Source organism: Eptesicus fuscus, chromosome 10 (assembly GCF_027574615.1).
Source record: "Eptesicus fuscus isolate TK198812 chromosome 10, DD_ASM_mEF_20220401, whole genome shotgun sequence".
In the NCBI taxonomy this organism is placed as follows: Eukaryota; Metazoa; Chordata; class Mammalia; order Chiroptera; family Vespertilionidae; genus Eptesicus; species Eptesicus fuscus.
The window spans coordinates 44,297,648-44,317,959 of NC_072482.1; the positions used below are offsets into that span (position 1 = coordinate 44,297,648).

At 37.2% G+C, this 20,312-nt stretch overlaps 1 protein-coding gene across 1 annotated transcript in view; it reads left to right on the top strand.

The window, feature by feature from the left end:
• ZNF292 (zinc finger protein 292) overlaps nucleotides 1-20,312 on the top strand; it is a 76,306-nt gene that overhangs the window by 25,199 nt on the left and 30,795 nt on the right. The window contains exons 2-4 of the mRNA XM_008146583.3: nucleotides 8,688-8,842; nucleotides 9,018-9,096; nucleotides 11,384-11,519. Of these exons, the coding sequence (XP_008144805.2) occupies nucleotides 8,688-8,842; nucleotides 9,018-9,096; nucleotides 11,384-11,519 (370 nt within the window). The remainder of the gene's footprint in view (nucleotides 1-8,687; nucleotides 8,843-9,017; nucleotides 9,097-11,383; nucleotides 11,520-20,312) is intronic.

The window sequence follows — 20,312 nt, forward strand, 5'->3', positions numbered from 1 at the left end:
GCTGATGGGCACTTAGGCTGTTTCCAAATCTTAGCTATGATGAATTGTGCTGCTATGAACATAGGGGTGCATATATCCTTTCTGATTGGTGTTTCTATTTTCTTGGGATATATTCCTAGTAGTGGGATCACTGGGTCAAATGCAAGTTTCATTTTTAATTGTTTGAGGAAATGTCATACTGTTTTCCACAGTGGCTGCACCAGTCTGCATTCCCACCAGCAGTGCAGGAGGGTTCCTTTTTCTCCGCATCCTCGCCAGCACTTGTCATTTGTTGATTTGTTGATGATAGCCATTCTGACAGGTGTGAGGTGAAACCTCATTGTTGTTTTGATTTACATCTCTCAGATGATTAGTGACTTTGAGCATGTTTTCATATGTCTCTTGGCTTTCTGAATGTCCTCTTTTGAAAAGTGTCTATTTAGGTCCTTTGCCCATTTTTTGATTGGATTGATTATCTTCCTTTTGTTAAGTTGTATAAGTTCTCTGTAAATGTTGGATATTAAACCCTTATCAGAGTAACATTGCAAATATGTTCTCCCATGCAATGGGCTTTCTTGTTGTTTTGTTGATGGTTTCTTTTGCTGTGCAGAAGCTTTTTATTTAGATGTAGTCCCATTTGTTTATTTTCTCCTTGGTCTCTTTTGCTCTAGGATCTATGTCTATAAAGATATTGCTATGACATATGTCTGCAATTTTGCTGCCTATGGAGTCTTGTAGGGTTTTTATGGTTTCCCATCTTTCATTCAAGTCCTTTAGCCATTTTGAGTTTGTTTTTGTGTATGGTGTAAGTTGATGATCTAGTTTCATTTTTTTTTTTTTTTTTTGCGTGTATCTGACCAAATTTTCTAGCACATTTATTTTATTTATTTATTTTTTTTAAAAATATATATATTTTATTGATATTTACAGCGAGTAAGGGAGAGGGATAGAGAGTTAGAAACATCGATCAGCTTCTTCCTGCACACTCCCTACTGGGTATGTGCCTGCAACCAAGGTACATGCCCTTGACCGGAATCGAACCTGGGACCCTTCAGTCTGCAGGCTGATGACGCTCTATCCACTGAGCCAAACTTGTTAGGGCTTTTTTTTTTTTTTTTTTAATATCTAGCACCAGACTGTTTTGACTCCATTATATGCTCTTGCCTCCTTTGTCAAATATTGAGTATAATGACTTGGGTCAATTTCTGGGTTCTTTATTTGGTTCCATTGCTCTATATGTCTGTTCTTGTGCCAGTACCAGGCAGTTTTGAGAACTGTAGCTTGGTAATATAGCTTGATGTCTGGTATTATGATCCCTCCAACTTTGTTCTTCTTTCTCAGAATAGCTGTAGCTATTCAGGGTCTTTTTTTTATTCCAGATGAATTTTTGGAGAGTTTGTTCTATCATTAGTATTTTAATGGGTATTGCATTGAATCTATAGATTGCTTTAGGTAGTATGGACATTTTAATGATGTTGATTCTGCCAATCCATGAACATCATACGTTCTTCCATTTGTTTATGTCTTCCTCTATCTCTTTTCAATGTCCTGTAGTTTTCCGAGTACAGGTCTTTTATGTCCTTAAGTTTTTTCCTAGGTATCTTAATTTTTTTGGTAAATGGGATTGTTTTTTTCATTTCTTTTTCTGTGAGTTCATTATTGGTATGTAAAAAGGCCATAGATTTCTGGGTGTTAATTTTGTATCCTGCTACATTGCCAAATTCATTTATTAGGTCTAGTAGTTTTTTTATGGAGTCTTTGGGGTTTTTCTATGTATAGTATCATGTCATCTGCGAATAAGGACAGTTTTACTTCTTCTTTTCCAATTTGGATGCCTTTTATTTCTTCTTGTCTGATCGCTATGGCTAGTACTTCCTAGTACTATGTTGAACAGGAGTGGTGAAAGTGGGCATCCTTGTCTTGTTCCTGTTCTTAGGGGGAATGGGTTTAGTTTTTGCCCATTGAGTATGATGTTGGCTGTAGGTTTGTCACATAGGGCTTTTATTATGTTGAGGTATGATCCTTCTATTCCCACTTTACGGAGAGTTTTTATCAAGAAAGGGTGTTGGATTTTGTCAAATGCTTTTTCTGTATCAATTGATATGATTATGTGATTTTTGTCTCTCAGTTTGTTTATGTGATGTATCACATTTATTGATTTGCAGATATGGTACCATCCTTGCATCCCTGGAATAAATCTCACTTGGTCATGGTGTATGATCTTTCTAATGTATTGTTGAATCCGATTTGCTACAATTTTGTTGAGGATTTTAGCATCTATGTTCATCAAGGATATTGGCCTGTAGTTCTCTTTTTTTTGTAGTGTCTTTATCTGGTTTTGGTATTAGGGTAATGCTGGCTTCATAGAAAGAGCTTGGAAGTGTGCCTTCCTATTGAATTTTTTGTAATAGTCTGAAGAGGATAGGTTTTAGTTTTCTTTGAATGCTTGATAGAACTCCCCTGTAAAGCCGTCCGGACCAGGACCTTTGTTTGCTGGTAGATTTTTTTTTCTTTTCTTTTTTTAGTTTCTTTATTGATTAAGGTGTTACATATGTGTCCTTATTCTCCCATTACCCCCCTTCCTCCCCCCCTCATGCCCTCACCCCCTGTTGTCTGCGTCCATTGGTTAGGCTTATATGCATGCATACAAGTCCTTTGGTTGATCTCTCTCCCTTACCCCCACCCTCCCCTACCTTCCCTCTGAGGTTTGATGGTCTGATTGATGTTTCTCTGTCTCTGGATCTTTTTTTGTTCATCAGTTTATGTTGTTCATTATATTCCATAAATGAATGAGATCATGTGATATTTATCTTTCTCTGACTGGCTTATTTCACTTAGCATAATGCTCTCTAGTTCCATACATGCTTTTGCAAATGGTAAGCACTCCTTGTTTTTTACCGCAGCCTAGTTTTCTATTGTGTAGATGTACCACAGTTTTTTAATCCACTCCTCTGCTGATGGGCACTTAGGCTGTTTCCAAATCTTAGCTATGGTGAATTGTGCTGTTATGAACATAGGGGTGCATATATCCTTTCTAATTGGTATTTCTAGTTTCTTGGGATATATTCCTAGAAGTGGGATCATCACTGTTTCAATTTCTTCGGTAGTTATCGGCCTATTCAGGTTTTTTTATTCTTCTTGGTTGAGTTTTGGGAGCTTGTATTTTTCTAAGAAGGTGTCCATTTCATCTAGGTTGTCCATTTTGTTGGAATAGAGTTGTTCATAATATTTTTTAATCGTTTGTATTTCTGTGGGATTGGTTGTTACTTCACCTCTTTCATTTCTGATTTTGTTTATTTGGGTCCTCTCTCTTTGCTTCTTGGTGATCCTGGCTAGAGGTTCATCAATCTTGTTTAACCTTTCAAAGAACCAGCTCTTGGTTTTGTTGATCTTTTGTATTGGTGTTTTGTTTTTTTTCTTTATGTCGTTTATTTCCGCTCTAATCTTTATTATTTCCTTCTTTCTGCTTACACTAGGCTTTTCTTGTTGCTCTCTCTAACTCTTTGAGTTGTTGGGTTAGGTAATTTATTACCATTGTTTCTTGTTTTTTGAGGTAGGCCTGTAGAGCTTTGAACTTCCCTCTCAAGACTGCTTTCACTGTGACCCATAGATTTTGGATTGTTGTGTTTTCATTGTTGTTTGTTGCCATGATGCTTTTTATTTTTTCTTTGATCTCTTTGGTAACCCAGTTGTTGTTTAATAGCATGCTATTTAGCCTCCAGGTGTTTAATTTTTTTAATTGTTTTTATTGTAGTTGATTTCTAGTTTTATGCCACTGTGATCTGAGAAGATGCTTGATATATGATCAGGGTCATCTTCTGCCCATTCACTAGTCCCGCCCCGCCACCACCACCGATCGATCAGAGCCTACGGGCCGGGCGGGGGGGGGGGGGGGACCAAAAGGTCGGCCATTCCACCGCTCGCCAGTCCCCAGTCTCGCCCCGCTGCCACCCACCCGGTTCCCTGTTCACCATGCTGCAATTGGAGCCTGCGGGCTGGAAGTGGGGGTGGGGGACCGAGAGGTAGTTAGTGCACCTCATAGCAACTGTTCGAGCAGTCGTTCTGGTCATTATGGTTGCTGGGCTTTTATTATATAGAATATATATATATATCCTATAAACAGATACACTATAATATATCTGTAGTATTACATGTCAATGGGGATGGGGGACAGTTAAGAAAAAAGTTAAAAGACTCCTTGGGAACGGATGATAGAAGAGGCTGAGAAACACTGTGTTGGAGATCTCCTTAGAGCATGATCCTTTAACCTTTTTTTGGTTTGTATTTCTCCTATCTCAGGCCTGTCCATAATACACACTATAGAATAGAGGGTGTAACCACAAATATCTTGTTAGGGGTCCAATAGCTTCTTTAAAGAGAGAGGCAGCTTGTTGAGGCTTTTAGCAGCCAGAGAGTCCCTGCCTGGTTTCAGTCAGGGAGCTTGGCTCATCTGTGACTCAGCTCCAGCCTTTAGTTGCCATGCCGGAATATGAGTTGCCTAATTTTCCAAAATTTTAAAGAAAGAAAAGTTAGAAATTTAAGGTTTATGTGAAATTTATTATTTTTAAATATTATGAAACTAATTAAAATCATTTTTAAGCAATGTATACATCAATCAAAACCTGTATGAGCTAGCCGCCCTCTTCACATTACACACTGGTGTAGTTTCTTCTGGTATGAAGGAATGTGGCGCCAAAATAGGACTCCTATACAGTTTTCTGAACTCAGAGTCATCTTGCTCAGTTCTGGGTCCTCCTGTCCCAGGAGGCTAACCTGTTCTATTTTTTGTTAACTCTAATTGTTTGATGTTTCTGCCTCACGGAAAACAGAAATGTATCTCCTTCACACTTTAACCTAGAGCTCCTGGTTTGCCCTGTGAGACCACACAGAATAAGCCTCTTACCTTATGTGACAAGTTTTCAGATTTGTGATTTTGGCTATGAATCAAATTTCCATTTGTCCAGAAATGTAGGTTTTGAATCTTCTCTCTGCCTCTTAAATAGCTCTGTGATCTTGGGGCTTACTACTTTAACCTGTTTATGCTCCACTTTGTCCATTTTTAAAAGAAGCATATTACTGCCCTGATTGGGTGACTTTCTTGGTTAGAGTGTCGTCTAGTATACCAAAAGGTTGCAGGTTCGATACCCAGTCAGGGCACATACCTAGGGTGCAGATTCAGTCCCCTGGTCAGGCAAGTACGGGAGGCAACTGATCGATGTGTCTCTCTCTTTAAAAAAAAAAAAAAGTTGGGAAGAGGGTCCTAATATATGGTGACAGGAAAAGTTTTGACTTTGGGTCGTGGGCACATGGTTCAATGTACAGATCTTGTAACATAGAAACCCACACCTGAAACCTGTATATTCATGTTGACCAATGTCACCCCAAAAAAAATTAATTAAAAAGAATTTTTTTAAAGCAATAAAAACATATCCTCAGATGAGGATTTAAAAAAGAAAAGAAAAGTCAGCCATGGGATTCCAGTATGGCTGTGTGACTTTTGACCATTGAGACCTGATGAGAAATCTAATGGGAATTGGGTTGGGGGTATTCTGGAAAAGGTTTCCTTGTTCCTTATTGCTGAACCTGGGTAAGAAGCTTGTTTCACTCTCTTGACACCTGGATGTTAGGTGGGGGCATCATCTGACAATGGAAGATTGAAGACATAGTTTGTCCTTGAACACATTGTTGAGCTACTGAACTAACCAAACCTGGAACTGGCCTTTCCTCCTAATTTCCTATTATATGATAAACCTTTCTTATTGTTACGATGATTTGAGTTGGATTTTCTTTTAGCTAAAATAATCTTAATAGATAATGAAGTCAAGTTATTCTATTGTGGCTGGCAAATTGGATAAAAGGTATTTAACTTCATGAAGTTATGAGGAATAATTAAAATAATATAGGTAAAAGGCACGTTGTAATTGTAAAGTAATTCTGCAGATTTATAGTTCGGTTACATTACCACAGTCGGTATCTGTTGGTAGTGGACAGAATGTTTCACAGAGAGTGAGACTGCCTGGCTTTGCTAATTACCAATTGTATTAATATTGTGCAGTTCACTGGACCTTTTAATTACTCCTCTCTAAAACAGAATTAAATGATCTTTATAATTCTGTGAAAGGAATGAGTTGGAGCATCGTGGGATTCCCACCTGAAAGCCCTTGTATAGATTAAGGCAGTAGATACAAATAAGTAACTTTTATTGTTTTGAAACATCGATGTGAGAGAGAAACACTGATTGATCGCCTCTTACATGCACCCCAACTGGGGATTGAACCTGCCCCCCTTTGGTGTACAGGACGACAGTCCAACCAACTGAACTACACTGGCTAGGGCAACAAGTAACTTTGAATTGAGGAAAGCATAATTTATTAATCAATTATGTTTGGGGTGCTTCCATTTTCACAGTGGTTCTACTGATCTTGGTGTCTTGAGAAACTAGGTAAGCTCTACCATCGGTATACTATACTTGCTGCTTATGAATATCAACTCTCATAGCTTTATGCAGTTATGCAGATAATTTGCTTTTTTGTTGTTGTTAATCCTAACCCAGAGATACGTTTCCATTTATTTTTTATTTTTTTAGAGAGAGAGAGAGTGGAAGGGAGGGGGAGAAACAGAGAGAGAGAGAAACATCATGTGAGAGAGACACATCAATTCATTGCCTCCTGCATGCTCCAATCCAGACCTGGGATCAAACCTGCAACTGAGGTGCTTGCCCTTGACTGGAAATTGAACCCGAAACCATTTGGTCCATAGCTGACACTCTAACCACTGAGCCAAACCGGCTAGGGCTCATGTAACATTTTTTAGATATAGAACATCATACTCAGTTTTATTCCTAGAAGTAGAGGGACAATCACAGAAGAATCCCAGAATGCAGATTTTTCCATTCATTTGGCAAGTTTTGTTTAGATTTTGTAAGTCCTGTTGAGAGATTGTTTTGACTTCTGACACCAAATAGTAGGTGTCCTACAATTCAATCCAATTCTGACACTAGCTGGAGTTAGTGTCAGACTCCACAGGTTAAAGGGCTTAGTCCCACAAGGTGGCCCTAACTTCAGATGCCAGTTGTAAGTACTGGGTCTTCAGATTACCTGCACTTTTGTCCAACTTAGAGGGATCGGGGTCCATGAATATATGATTACTCAGAAAGTGAGTTTTTATTATATTGCCCCCCTTTTTAAAATTTATTATTTTTTTGAATTCTCACTCAAGGATATTTTTCCATTGATTTTTAGAGAGTGGAAGAGAGAGGGAAAAACAGAGAAAAATATCAATGTGTGAGAAACACATTGATTTGTTGCCTCCTGCATGAGGTCAGACCAGGGCCTGGGCCAGAGAGGAGCCTGCAACCAGCCTGCAGCCTGCAAAACTTGCCTTGACCGGAATTGAACCCAGGACCCTTTGGTCTGCAGGCTGACACTATCCACTGAGCCAAGCCGGCTAGGGCTATTGTGTTGTCCTTTCATTTGCCAGATTACCTTTTTTTGTTCTTCCTTTCTTTCTTCCTTATTCTCTGTGGTCACTTACTACTTCTGCTATTTAGAGGTTAATGGAGACAGGATAAGGCAGTATGTGTTTTCTTTTGAACGTTCATTTCCTCTTTCCTTCCTTCCTGCTGTCTCTTCTTCCTTCCTAGCTACTACCTACAGTTGTTTTTGGGGGGTTAAGTGTTTTCTGAATGCCAGAGGACACAAGCCCTTGTGGAGTTTCCTTCAAGATCACATCCTTTCTGGGAAATGACATCTGAATTTTCACATGTGATGAGATGAATTTAAACCTTGAAGTGTGAAGAGGACCAATTGTGTCAGTCTTATATTTAAAAAAAAAATACATTTAATTAGAGCCCTACTTCATTTAGCATAATTCTAGAATCTTTTATATAGTTTTTATGTAATTCGTGATTTTAGTTATCTTAACATGTGGGTGTTTAACTACTGTAGCAGTTTCTTCCATCTCTTTATTCTGTAGGATAAACAGCATGAAAGTGCTGTTTATTTTTTTGATAATTCTGTGATAAGGTGAATTTGAAATACGTACTTCATTAAGGAATGAGGGGTGTTTTTAATTTAATAAATAAACACTTTATTACAAAAATCACTTGACCTTGTAATCAGTCTTTAATATTGATTACATTTGTTGAAGGTCTTTAGATGATTTTTTAAACGTTAAACTTGTCATAAAAGACAGTAATGTTATGTGCTATAATTTTTTATTAACTGAAAAATTACATGTTTTTTGTGACTATATGTGATTCATTTATTGTTACGTGTTGAATTTTATACTCCTTACACACAAAAAATAGAAAACAAATACTCTTAAATTCTTTATTGCATGTCTGGTCTAGTATTACTTGCCCAGATGTCTTTTATTTAAAATAACTTAAATCTTAGAAATTTTGAGTGAAAGCTGGCATTTTGACTAGGGTAGAAAGGAGATAATGCTTACACCATTTAACACCAGCCTTTATGAAATGATGCTATTGTTGGATGAATTAACACTCTTCTTTTTTTTTTTTTCCCTAAAGAGAACTGGAAATAAGACTATGGTTTTATAACTTTGAATATTTTAACCAGTATAAACTAATTTTTGTTTTTATAAATAAATTATTTTAAAAATTTCTCAGGGAGGAAAGAAAAACAGTTGATTAGTCAGTGTGTATTTTGATTTACATTGAATACTTTTTATTATTCGTTCCAAAACAGACACTCCTTGAATATGCAGAGAAATGGAAAACTTCAGAAGATCCCTTACCTTTGTTGGAGGTATACACAGTGGCCATCCAAAGTTATGTTAAAGCCCGACCTTATCTTACCTCTGAATGTGAAAATGTAGCATTGGTTCTGGAACGCTTGGCATTGTGAGTAGACCCTTGAGTAAATAAAAATTAGGTTTAGCTTTTTTTGTTTTAATTTTATATCTTAGCTCTTATGATAATTTAAATAGATTAGTTATGGGACGTCTACTGATGTTAGAATTCATTTTATTTTACTTCGAATTTTAATAATTATATTTATCTTTACCTTTTTTTTTAGAAGCTGTGTTGAACTTCTACTGTGTCTGCCTGTTGAGTTATCAGATAAACAGTGGGAACAATTTCAGACACTGGTGCAGGTGAGAATATTTACCTGTTAGGTTTAATATAGGTACATTTTAAGTTAGTTTTCTTTATTCTTAATAAATTATTGGGTTAAACTTTAAAACACCTAATGACAAATTTTAATTGCTATTGTTATTAACACTAGTATCTTGCATATAGTAGATGCTCAATAAATGTTTCCTAAGTGAATACACATTTAGGTAGTTTGGTTAAATAATACACTGTTCTTGAAGATCAGGTAACTAAAGGACTTTGTCAGAGCAGTAAGATAACACAAAAGAAAATATCCACGTTTGTATTAAGGAACAGTTAAACTAATATTGAAAATCTGCAATATACTTAATAAGAATTGAACATATCTCACTTCTTGGTTTTGGTGTGTTTTTTTTTGTTTCACTTAATTCTTAAGAAAACTTTGTGGGGGTAGGTATGTTTTTTCCCATTTTAAAGGTGAGGAAACTGAGGCTCATAATCTAAAATATTTGTTTTCCTGTACTTATGCAGCTAATACCACAGAGTAGTTATTTGAACCCAGGTTTTTCATTCCAAAGCACATGTTTTTTGTTTTTTTTCCTAGAGCTGAAAACACATGCTTTTTATTTCTTTTATTTAGTGGTTTTTATTCTACTTAGATGAGTACTACACAGTTTTGCACTTAGTTATTTTGGAGCATTTTCAAGAACATTAAACTTTGTTTCAGGCACTAGATTGTGCTGGATATATTATAGCTTCAAGTAAATTTTGATCAATTGGTTAAAAGAGATGTTCCTGCTAGCTAGTTTTAAAAAAATATATAGTTGTCTTTTTCTCTAGCCAGAGTTCTTAAAATATCCTTTGGCCTTATGTTTTTCTGTAGGAGATGTATTAAAGAGGATTAATCTCAAATTTTAGAAGCATGTGAAATATAGTTAGAGAAATCAATTTTCCTATTTAATATTAAACATTAAACTCTGTCAAGTGCAGAATTCTTGAAGGTAGGATTCATATCTTAATACCTTTGGATTCTATTATGTCTTATACATAATAGATACTTTAAAAATGTTTGTTGAAATGAAAGTGTCTTGTCCCGTTTGTCACATTGCAACTAACTTTTGATCATGCAATTTCTGCTTCAGCATATCATTCCTTGTGTCTTAGGTTTTTTTCCTAGTGTGTTTATTTTTAGGTAAATAGTTCAGAACTTTTCATTGTTTGGCATTCAGATACACTCTACACTGAATTAAATAAGTTGTTTATATACAAATATACTACTGAATCCCTCATGCTACTTAATTTTTTTGTTAGCATAAGATAAACTTCTAAACTTTCCTTTTTAAAACAATATCACTAATTGATACTTTTTTATGTGAGTTAATGTGAAGAAAAGAACTCTTTAAATCCCTCTATAGTATTTTCAGCAATTGCTCAAAGAAAATTTTTTAAAGCACTTGAAATTGTTGTAGTGGGAAAGTTTTATGGTGTTGAGGAATAGCTGTTTTGTATAAATATAGCATGCAGTTTTAAGAGTTTCCATGACACTTTTCTCCTATTTTAGAGCTTCCTCAGGGTTATTTTATATCTGCTTAACAGCATTTGTTTCATTTTACCTGTGTGTTAACTGTTTAAATATTTTTTACTCCACTAGAGGATAAGCCCCATAAACACAGGGACTAGTTGTTCTCTTCCCTAGTATTTTGTCCATAGAAATTCTCAGTAAATATTTTTGAATTGAATAAAAATTATTGATCTTTGGTGGTCTATGGAATATGCCAATTGCATGAACGTTTGGAAAAACGAATAAGTAAGGTTCGTGTCAGCTTTAATAGGATTTTGCCAAAGCTATGTAGTGAATAAATGAAAAATCATGCATTTAGTTGGTTTGCTTTCATAAGTCTCTTTTTGGAATATGTGTAAGTTGTCACTTAGGCCTTGATGCAGGTCTGTCATTTATTAATGGTAGAAGTTTTTGAAAATTATTTTACTAACACGGGATGTAAATGTGTAAGGGCTTTTATGCTATGGATATTTTGATAACTTCCTTGAGAAATAACCTTGCTCTTGGTTTAGATTTTGGAGAAAAATTAATATGGACTTATTTATAAAAATACATTGTTTTTATTTAAAATTTTTAATAATATAAGCTTATCCTTGAGATTTGACTTCAAAAGTCAGAAGTAAAGGAATTTAGCACTTTGTAATGTGGCATGAAAATTTGAAGATAAAAGTCTTATTTTTCAAAAGTTTAGTATTATATTTAAAGCCTAATAAGCTTGCTTTTAAAAATCTGTTGTAATTCTTTGGATGTTTATTTAATATTTATAGGTAGCTCATGAAAAGCTGATGGAGAATGGCAGCTGTGAATTGCATTTTTTAGCTACTCTAGCTCAAGAGACTGGGGTGTGGAAAAACCCGGTACTGTGCACTATTCTTTCCCAGGAACCATTGGATAAGGATAAAGGTAAATTTTCTAGAGAGAGAGAGAGAGCGAGAAAAGAGAAAAAAAGAATCATTAGACCAGAAAAAATTAAGTACTTAAATTGTTTTGATATAATTCATCTCAAGATATCCCAAACAAGGATCATTTAATTACATTTTATCTGAGATGGTTGAGGCCCTTCATTTTTATTTTATTTGGGGGAAAGATGTATTTATAGGACTTTAGAATCATATTACAGAGAAACTAATTTTTTTTCCCAACATCTCTTTAACAGAGGTATTTCTTTTACATCATCCTGACAGGTGGCAATCTGGCTTATATTTAATATCTAACTTACTTGACAGATGGAGATGCAGAAATAGGGTAGTTAAATGATTTTCTTAAAAATAGAATACAAAATTAGTGCTAGACCTCTCAAGTCTTCTGTCTCTAAGATTAGTATTGTTTCTCAAGCAGCTTATTGCTCAGTCTTATTTTATCCAACTTTGTTGTTATTGTATGAGTTCGGCAATAAAGACCCCAGTTAAACTCAGACTGGCTGGTATCCTGTTGGAAGTAGATGGCTAAATCACTAATATGCATACCAATGTTCAGAGTCCAAAAATTGTATATATCACAAAGAAGGGCACAGTTGTTGTCTTTAGTACTTGAGATTATTTTGGAAAGTGCCCAGCTTTCACTCTAACCTTTCCTAAGGTATTTAATTAGAGAATTAAATAAGCTGCTTCCAATGTTTGTTGCAACTTTTCCTGTTGGTTGATTGCAGAGTCTAAGAATTTTGCAATATGATAGCAAATTATGAAGGCTCTAAGAAGGGAGAATAAATAGCCCATTGCTGGTGAACACTTCTGGTACTTCGATACTTACTGAAAGGCTTCCTGCTAATCTCCAACTTCTCTCCGGGCTGGCTGTTCCTACATGGCCTCCCTTCTTACCATTTCTCCATTGCTTTTCTGATCGTTTATAGCAATGTTATCAGTTTTTTAAATTTTCACAAGAAGTTTATTTCTAGCATCCCCTTCCTTTGTGGATATCCACAGATTAGCTGCAGTGTTCTCCATACCTCAGAGAAATGGAGAATAGACACTCATTATTTAAAATAAGAAGAAGAAACACATTTAGAAGTTGAGAATCTTAGTGTGTGTTTTTTTGCCTTTGGCATATTAGTTTTTTTCCCATTATATTAATACCACTATGTTGTTGGTTTTTTTTTTGCTATAATGAAATTGTATTTTCTAATGTTCTCAACTTTTAAAAATATTGGATGTAATATATTAATAATAATATCAAATTACATTGTATAGATTTTAACAGTTTTAAATGTCTTTTAATATGTATGGTTTCATTTAACCTTCACAATGATCCTATGAAAAAGGTAGGCTCTTTATTGTTCTGTTTTACGGATCAGAAAGTAGAGGCTCAGAAAGATTACTTGTCTTTTCTGTATCACATTGCCAGTGATGTGAGGCAGAGGCAGGAATTGAAATAAGATTGTTAACTTCTCTCCTTTTTATAATATGCCCTGTTGCATCTAACCTAATAAAATAAAATTGCATCTAGGTTAAATAAAGAATTAACTCCTTGCCCTGGCCAGTTGGCTCAGTTGGTTGGAGCGTTGTCCCATGCACCAAAAGGTTACAGGTTCAATTCCTGGTTGGGGCACATATGGGAGGCAAACAATCAATGTTCTTCTCTCTCTTTCTCTCCCTACCTCCTTCCCTTGCCCTCCTTCCTTTTCTCCCTCCTTTTCTAAAATATCAATAAAATCATATCCTCACGTGAGGATTAATAAAAAAGGGATTAACTCCTTTTTTCTGAAGAGCATTTTTGCTGAAGTAGGAAAATGAAACTTTCACCTTAGCAGAGATTTAAAATTTATTTTAAAAGAAGGTGCGCTCCATTTCCTTGTTTAAATATACCTGACATAGTCCTGTTAACAAATGTCTGCCCATCTCTGTGCTGCTTTATTTCTTGGTCTTCACCTGACATAGCCACTGGGATCATTTGGATTGTGCAACCAAGAGGAGTTTCTACAATAGCAGATGGATTGTAGGTAGCCAGACTTTCATACAACTCATGAAGCAACCAGAGAAATATTATATGATCAAGGAATTTTGCAGCCATAATCTTTACTTTGTTCTCTGTTATTTAGAATGCTTCTTTGATGGGAGTTATTTTATGTATAATCACACAAACTATTCATTTCCTCCTTTGAAAAAGTTGAAGGTACTAACATTTTACACACACATGCTAATTTATTTACATTTTCAAGTTTGATAGTTCAAAAGGATGGGGAACTTTTAACTTTTTATATTATACTAGTGGCCCAGTGCACAAAATTTGTGCAAGAGCAGACCTTCTTTCCCCCGGCTACCAACACCGGCTTCTCTCCGGCACCTGGGACCTGGGCTTCCCTCACAGCCCTGGCTTCTGGTCTAATTAGCATATTACACTTTTATTATTATAGATATTCAGACCCTTGGTTTAACTTAATCTAACCTATAGCAGCTTTGAAGAGAGGAGCTAGAGCTCAGAGATCAATAAGTACATGTCAATAGGCTTTGCTCATTAGTTTATAGTGAAGTCTTTGAGTTTTGATGTAGTATTTCAGTGATTTTCAACTGGTGTGCTGTGGCACACTGGTATGCCACAAGAGGCACGCCAGTGTGCTGCAAGAACTTTTAAAACATGCAATACCTGATTATTTAGTCAGGGGCACTGACTTTTCCCTTAGATTGTCAAATAAAAAAATGACAGCAGCCAACACAACAATAGCCATCTGGTGTGAATTAATAAAAATTATACCGATTTCTTTTTTCAGATGGGCAAAATATATATATACTTTTTAAATTTATTTTTTTACCCATTTGGACCTACTAAAACCCAGCTAAACCAAGAAATCTTTTTGGGATTGGGTGTAGGTATGACTCAAAATTTAAAATGCTGGTTTCATTTTAAGATGTTAGCCTCCTAGAATAAGGTAACTCTAATTACTAAACCAACATAATTCAAGTAGATGGCCTTTGAATATCACAGGAACTTTAGGCTTACATATTACTTGTACTTTTCTTTAATCATAATCTTGGGATTGGAAAGACCAACTGAATGCTCTTTTTTTTTTTTTTTTTTTAACTCAATTTTTGCTCCCTTCTAAAACATCACTGATAAATACATTGGTCTTTGCTTGAATGTTTCTAGAGAATGGTAACTGTGTAGTTCAGTCCATTCTTAGCCCTCTATTAGAAAATAGTCATTATGAAAACTATATTCTTAGAGTTTACATCTTTTGGATCTAGTGTTACCTCTAAAGCCATACTGAACAAAAGTATAAGTCCCTCTTTTTGGGCCATATCAATTGAGATATTTAAAGATTGCCATCATGTCAACACTTAGTCATCTTTTCTTTTGTAGACTAAAATCCTTCCTGGTGTGGCATGCTTTTAAATCTACAATCATGATACCTAATTTTTGAGTGCATTTTGTTGGTGTTCTCATTAATGTGTAATTCTCAGAACTTTACATGTACCCTAAATGTGAGCTGCCATTGGTGCTCTCTCCCCTTCATCCTAACAATTTATACTTAGTATGACACTATCTTTTGGGGTATAAGCCATATCTTTCTCAAAACTCAACGAGGTCACTAAAACCACCAATATACATATATACACACATACACACTTGAAGTAAATGCTACTATTAAATTCTTTACATTTTTATACTTTGTCTTTTGGCACATAGGGTATTACTTTTTTCTCTCTTTAATTTCACTCTTTAATAAGGTTTATTCTGTCTCTGTAACTTGTCAAAATTCTTTTAAATCTTGATTTTGTTTTCAGAATCCTTTCCAGTTTCCTCTAATTAGCAGACTTATTAGTGTATATTCTGTTAGCATCCAAGTCCTTGATAATAATCATGAAAAGATCATGTCCAGAATACCTAGTCCCTGTGATACTTACAGAAATCATTCTACTTGCCTTCAGTCCTTTAATCAATATATTTTTTTTTATTATTGCTTCATCAAGCACAACTATTTTTCCTTATGTCTGGCCCATGCTTCTCATTTTTGTCTATAAGGATTTGATGAATACTATTTGGCTAGAGTTCTGTCAAGTTAGACTGTTTAATATTGAGGTTAGTCTGACCTAATTTATTGTTTTTAAATGAACTTTTTATTTATTTTAGATTTATAGAAATATGAAGAGTTCCCACAACCAGTTTTCCTATTAATATCTTATATTATTATGATATATTTGTCACAATTAATAAATTGATATTGATACTTTATTATTAATTAAAAGTCCATACTTCATTCAGATTTCCTTAGTTTTTACCTATTGTCCCTTTTCTGTTCTAGGATCCCATCCAGGATTCCACATTACATTTAGTCATCATGTCTCCTTAGGCTGCTCTTGGCTGTGACAGTTTTTCAGACTTTCCTTGTTTTTGATGACCTTGACAGTTTTGAGGAATACTGGTCAGGTATTTTGTAGAATGTCCCTCAATTGGGATTTGTCTGATGTTGCTCTCGTGATTAGAACTGGGCTTGTGGGTTTGGGGGAGGAAGATCACAGAGGTAAAGTGCCATTGTCACTACATTATATCAAGGATGCATACTGTCCATATTACTTTTGACTGTTGATGTTAAACTTGATCACCTGGCTTAGATAGTATGTTTGTCAGGTTTTCCACTATAAAATTACTATTCCCCCCCCCCCCTTTCTATGCTGTACTCTTTGAAAGGAGGTTACTATATGCAGCCCACACTTAAAAGGCAGAGAGTTAAGTTCCATTGCCTTGACGGGGGGCAGTATCTACGGAGATTATTTGGAATTCTACACAGGAGATTTGTCTTTTTGACTCCATTTATTTACTTAGTCATTTATATTCATGAGGACTCATTGGATACTTACTTTATACTTGGTCATAATCCAATACTACTTTATTTATTTTGTTGCGCCAATTATTCCAGCTTTTACCATTGGGAATGTGGAGTTAACTTCTGTGCCCCTTTGACATAGCCCCATCATTATGAGTTATATATTTTTGTTTGCATACATCCTTGCTTTCTGGCACTATAAGATGCTTCAGGCTTATCTTACATATTTCCTGCCCCAGTTCTAAAATCAACAGTTTCTCCAAGGAACCCTGGTTTTTTTTATTGAGAATAGTATTAGATACCAAAACCTGGTAGCTGGGTGTTTTCATTAATACTGGGATGACATTGTTTCTAGGACCTCTCGGTAGACAAGGCAAGAAAACATATGTTTGTATACTAATCTGTGTATGTACACGTATCTATAAATTTCTGTGTGTAACTAGCCATATCTATATACTGATGTCTCTAACTCTAATCCATACCGCATTGATCATTCTAGCATCCTCCTCTTACTTACCTATAACCTTCACTTCAACAAAGTGTTATGTAATTAGAATCATACAGTATGTGGTCTTTTCAGATTGTCTTTTTCTACCATTGACCATCCATATACTTAATCAGTTTTAGTATACATGTATAATGGTTTCAGAATTGAGAACCTGTATCCCTGTGGAAAAATATTTATCAATTAGAATACAGTGCTACATACACTTTCTTTTACCGTTTTATAGAGTTCACTTATCCAAAGTTAGTTAAGAACCTTTTTCCCCCACTTCTTTCAGTGAAATTCTTTCATAACATTTCTAATACAATTAGATTCTTTTGCCATATTTTGCATTCTATCCTGGGCTCCTCAAACCTCCTAAATAATTTTTGTTAAATTTCCATACCTTAGGATTCCCTCTATGCTATAAAGTTCTATGGGTTTTGACAAACACGTGGTGTCATGTATCCACCATTATAGTATCATACAGAGTAGTGTCACTGCTCTAAGAAAATCAACTGCTTTACTTACTTAGCTTTCTCCTGAGCACCTGACAGTTCCTGACCTGTTCACCATCTTTTCTTTTGAGATTGTAATAATTAAAATGTTTTTGGTCTAGTTTCTTTCACTTAGCAATATGTATTTAACATTCATCTATGTCTTTGGCTTAACAGCTCATTCCTTTTTATTGCTGAATAATATTCCATTGTATGAAAGTATCACAGTTTATCAGTTCACCTAGATAAGGACATCTTGTTTACTACCAGTTTTTGGTGGTTGAATAAAGCTGTAAACAGTTGCATACATATTTTTGTATGGACATAAGTTTTCACATCAGTTGGGTAAATACCTAGGAGTACAATTGCTAGATCATATGGTAAAACTATGTTTTGTTTTTTAAGAAACTAGTAAACTCTCTTGAAAAGTGGCTGTACCTGCCCAGTTGGTGTGGGTCAGTGGTTGAGCATTGACCCTTAAACTGAGAGGTCCCTGGTTCAGTTCCTGTCAGGAGGCATGCAAGAGGCAGCCAATCGATGTGTTATTCTGTGCCACGCCAGCACAGCCAAGGGTTCAGCAAGCCTGAGGGAGGGCCGGTGAAGGATGAAGAAAAGACAGACAAAGAGAATAAGTGGGGTCTAGGTGGATCTTCTGTGCCTGGCTGAGGCCACAGAACAGATCCAGACTGCAAGCTGATGGTTTATTTTATAGTCAGAGGTAAACAAGGTAATTTACAATGTTCTTATAAGTTTCACTTGTTTTGGCAGCACTTGCTGCACCTCCCACCGCCCATTAGCTACCCAGGAAAGATCTAGGGAACAGTCACAAGATCAAGCTTAATTATGCTTAGAGGGCTGTGCCCTCCAAGCTGGGACTTGTTTGCAACTTTGCCAGCAGGTCAGTCCGAGGCTTAACCCTATAACCTCTCCCTACATTATTCTCATTGATTTTTCTATATCTCTCTCCCTTTCCCTTCTCTCTCTCTGAAATCAATAAAAATGTTTTTAAAAAAAACCAACAAAAAAAGTGGTTTACCATTGTGTATTCTCACCAGCAATGAAATGAGTTACTGTTACTGTAGATCCTCACCGACAATTGGTATTGTCTGTTTTTAGAATTTTAGCCATTCTAATAGGTGTGTACTAATATCACATTTTTGTTTTAATTTGTATTTCTATAATGACAAATTATATTGAACATCTTTTAACATGCATTTTTGCCATCTGTATATCTTTTCATGAGGCATATGTTTGCGTTTTTTTTTTCCTATTTTTTAATTGGTTTGTTCATTTTCTTGTTGATTTTTAACAGTCCTTTGTATATTTTGGATGCAAGTACTTTATCAGATACAAGCTTTGCAAATATGTTCTTTTACTCTGTGGCTTATCCTTTTTTTAAATAATGTGTGTAACAGAGCAGAAGTTTTAAATTTTAATGGAGTCCAACTTACCAATCTTTTCCATGTTTTTGGTATTTTATTTAAAACTAGGGGCCTGGTGCACGATATTCGTGCACTGGGGTTGGGGGGGTCCCTCAGCCCAACCTGCCCCCTCTCACATACTGGGTGCCCTCAGGGGATGTCCTACTGATGGCTTAGGCCCGCTCCCCACTCTCCTTTGTGGGAGGCAACCGGGCTGATCAGGGGAAGGCACCAGCCCCATCACCCCACTGCTGCAGCCACTACCAGTCACCACAGCCACGAAGGTGTTTTCATCAACACGGACTCCAGTCCCTTCACCAAGAAACAATGACAACTTTCTTTAGGGAGGGAGAGACAGAGAGAAACATCAATGTGAGAGGGACACTTTGATTGGTTGCCTCCTGTATGAGCCCTGACCATGGGCGCCAGGCTGGGGGGCATGCAGGGACCCCTGGGCCGCACGCAGTGGTGGCCCCCAAGGGTCTCCACACACCCCAGAGGCCAGCAGCCAGCCCCCCATCATGTGCGCCAGGCTGGGGGCGTGGCCAGGGGGCTTCTGGGGCCCCTGCCACTCAGGACCTAAGCGAGGGCCTACAGGCTCTGAGTGACTTAGGTCCCAGACCCCAGACTGCTGCAAGTGTTTGGGGGCGGGAACCAAACTGCCTCTTGGTGCTGGAGCATTCCCAAGCGGCTGGGGGCACTATGGTGACAGGGGATGTTTCCACCCCGCCCCGCCCCCAGCCCCTTCGCTCCTGCACCTATAGGCTCAAAGTGGCCAGGGGGCGTTCTGGGAACCCTGCCACTCAGGACCTAAGCAAGGGGCCTACAGGCTCAGACTGGCCTGGGTCCTGAGGATGTTTGCGGGACCCAGCCCCTTGGCGCCTGCACCCTTAGGCTCCAAGTGGCCAGGGGGCATTCTGGGACCCTGCCCCTCAGGACCTAAGTGCAGGCCTACAGGCTCTGATCGGCCTGGGTCCCGAGGATGTTTATGGGACCCAGGCTGCTCAGGACCTAAGCGCAGGCCTACAGGATCTGAGAGGCTTGGGTCTGAAGGATGTTTTTCAGACCCCAGACTGCTGCAAGTGTTTGGGGGCGGGAACATAGCGACACGGGAATGTTCCCGCCCCGCCAAGGCTCCCAGTGGCCAGGGGGCCGTTCTGGGGCCCCTGCCACTCAGGACCTAAGCGCCAGCCTACAGGCTCTGAGCAGCTTTAGGTCCCAGACCCCAGACTGCTGCAAGTGTTTGGGGGCGGGAATGTTCCCGCCCACCAAGGCTCCCAGTGGCCAGGAGGCGTTCTGGGGCCCCTGCCGCTCAGGACCTAAGCGATCCCGCCTGGGTCCAGAGGACGTTTACAGGACTCAGGCTGCTCAGCACCCGCATATGCAAATTAACCGCCATCTTGTTCGCTCTGATTGGCTGTGGGCGTAGCGAAGGTGCGGTCAATGTGCATGTTTGGGTATTATTAGGTTAGAAGTTATCCCTAAACTTAAGGTCATATATTTTTCTCCTGTAAGTTTTATACTTTTGCATTTTAC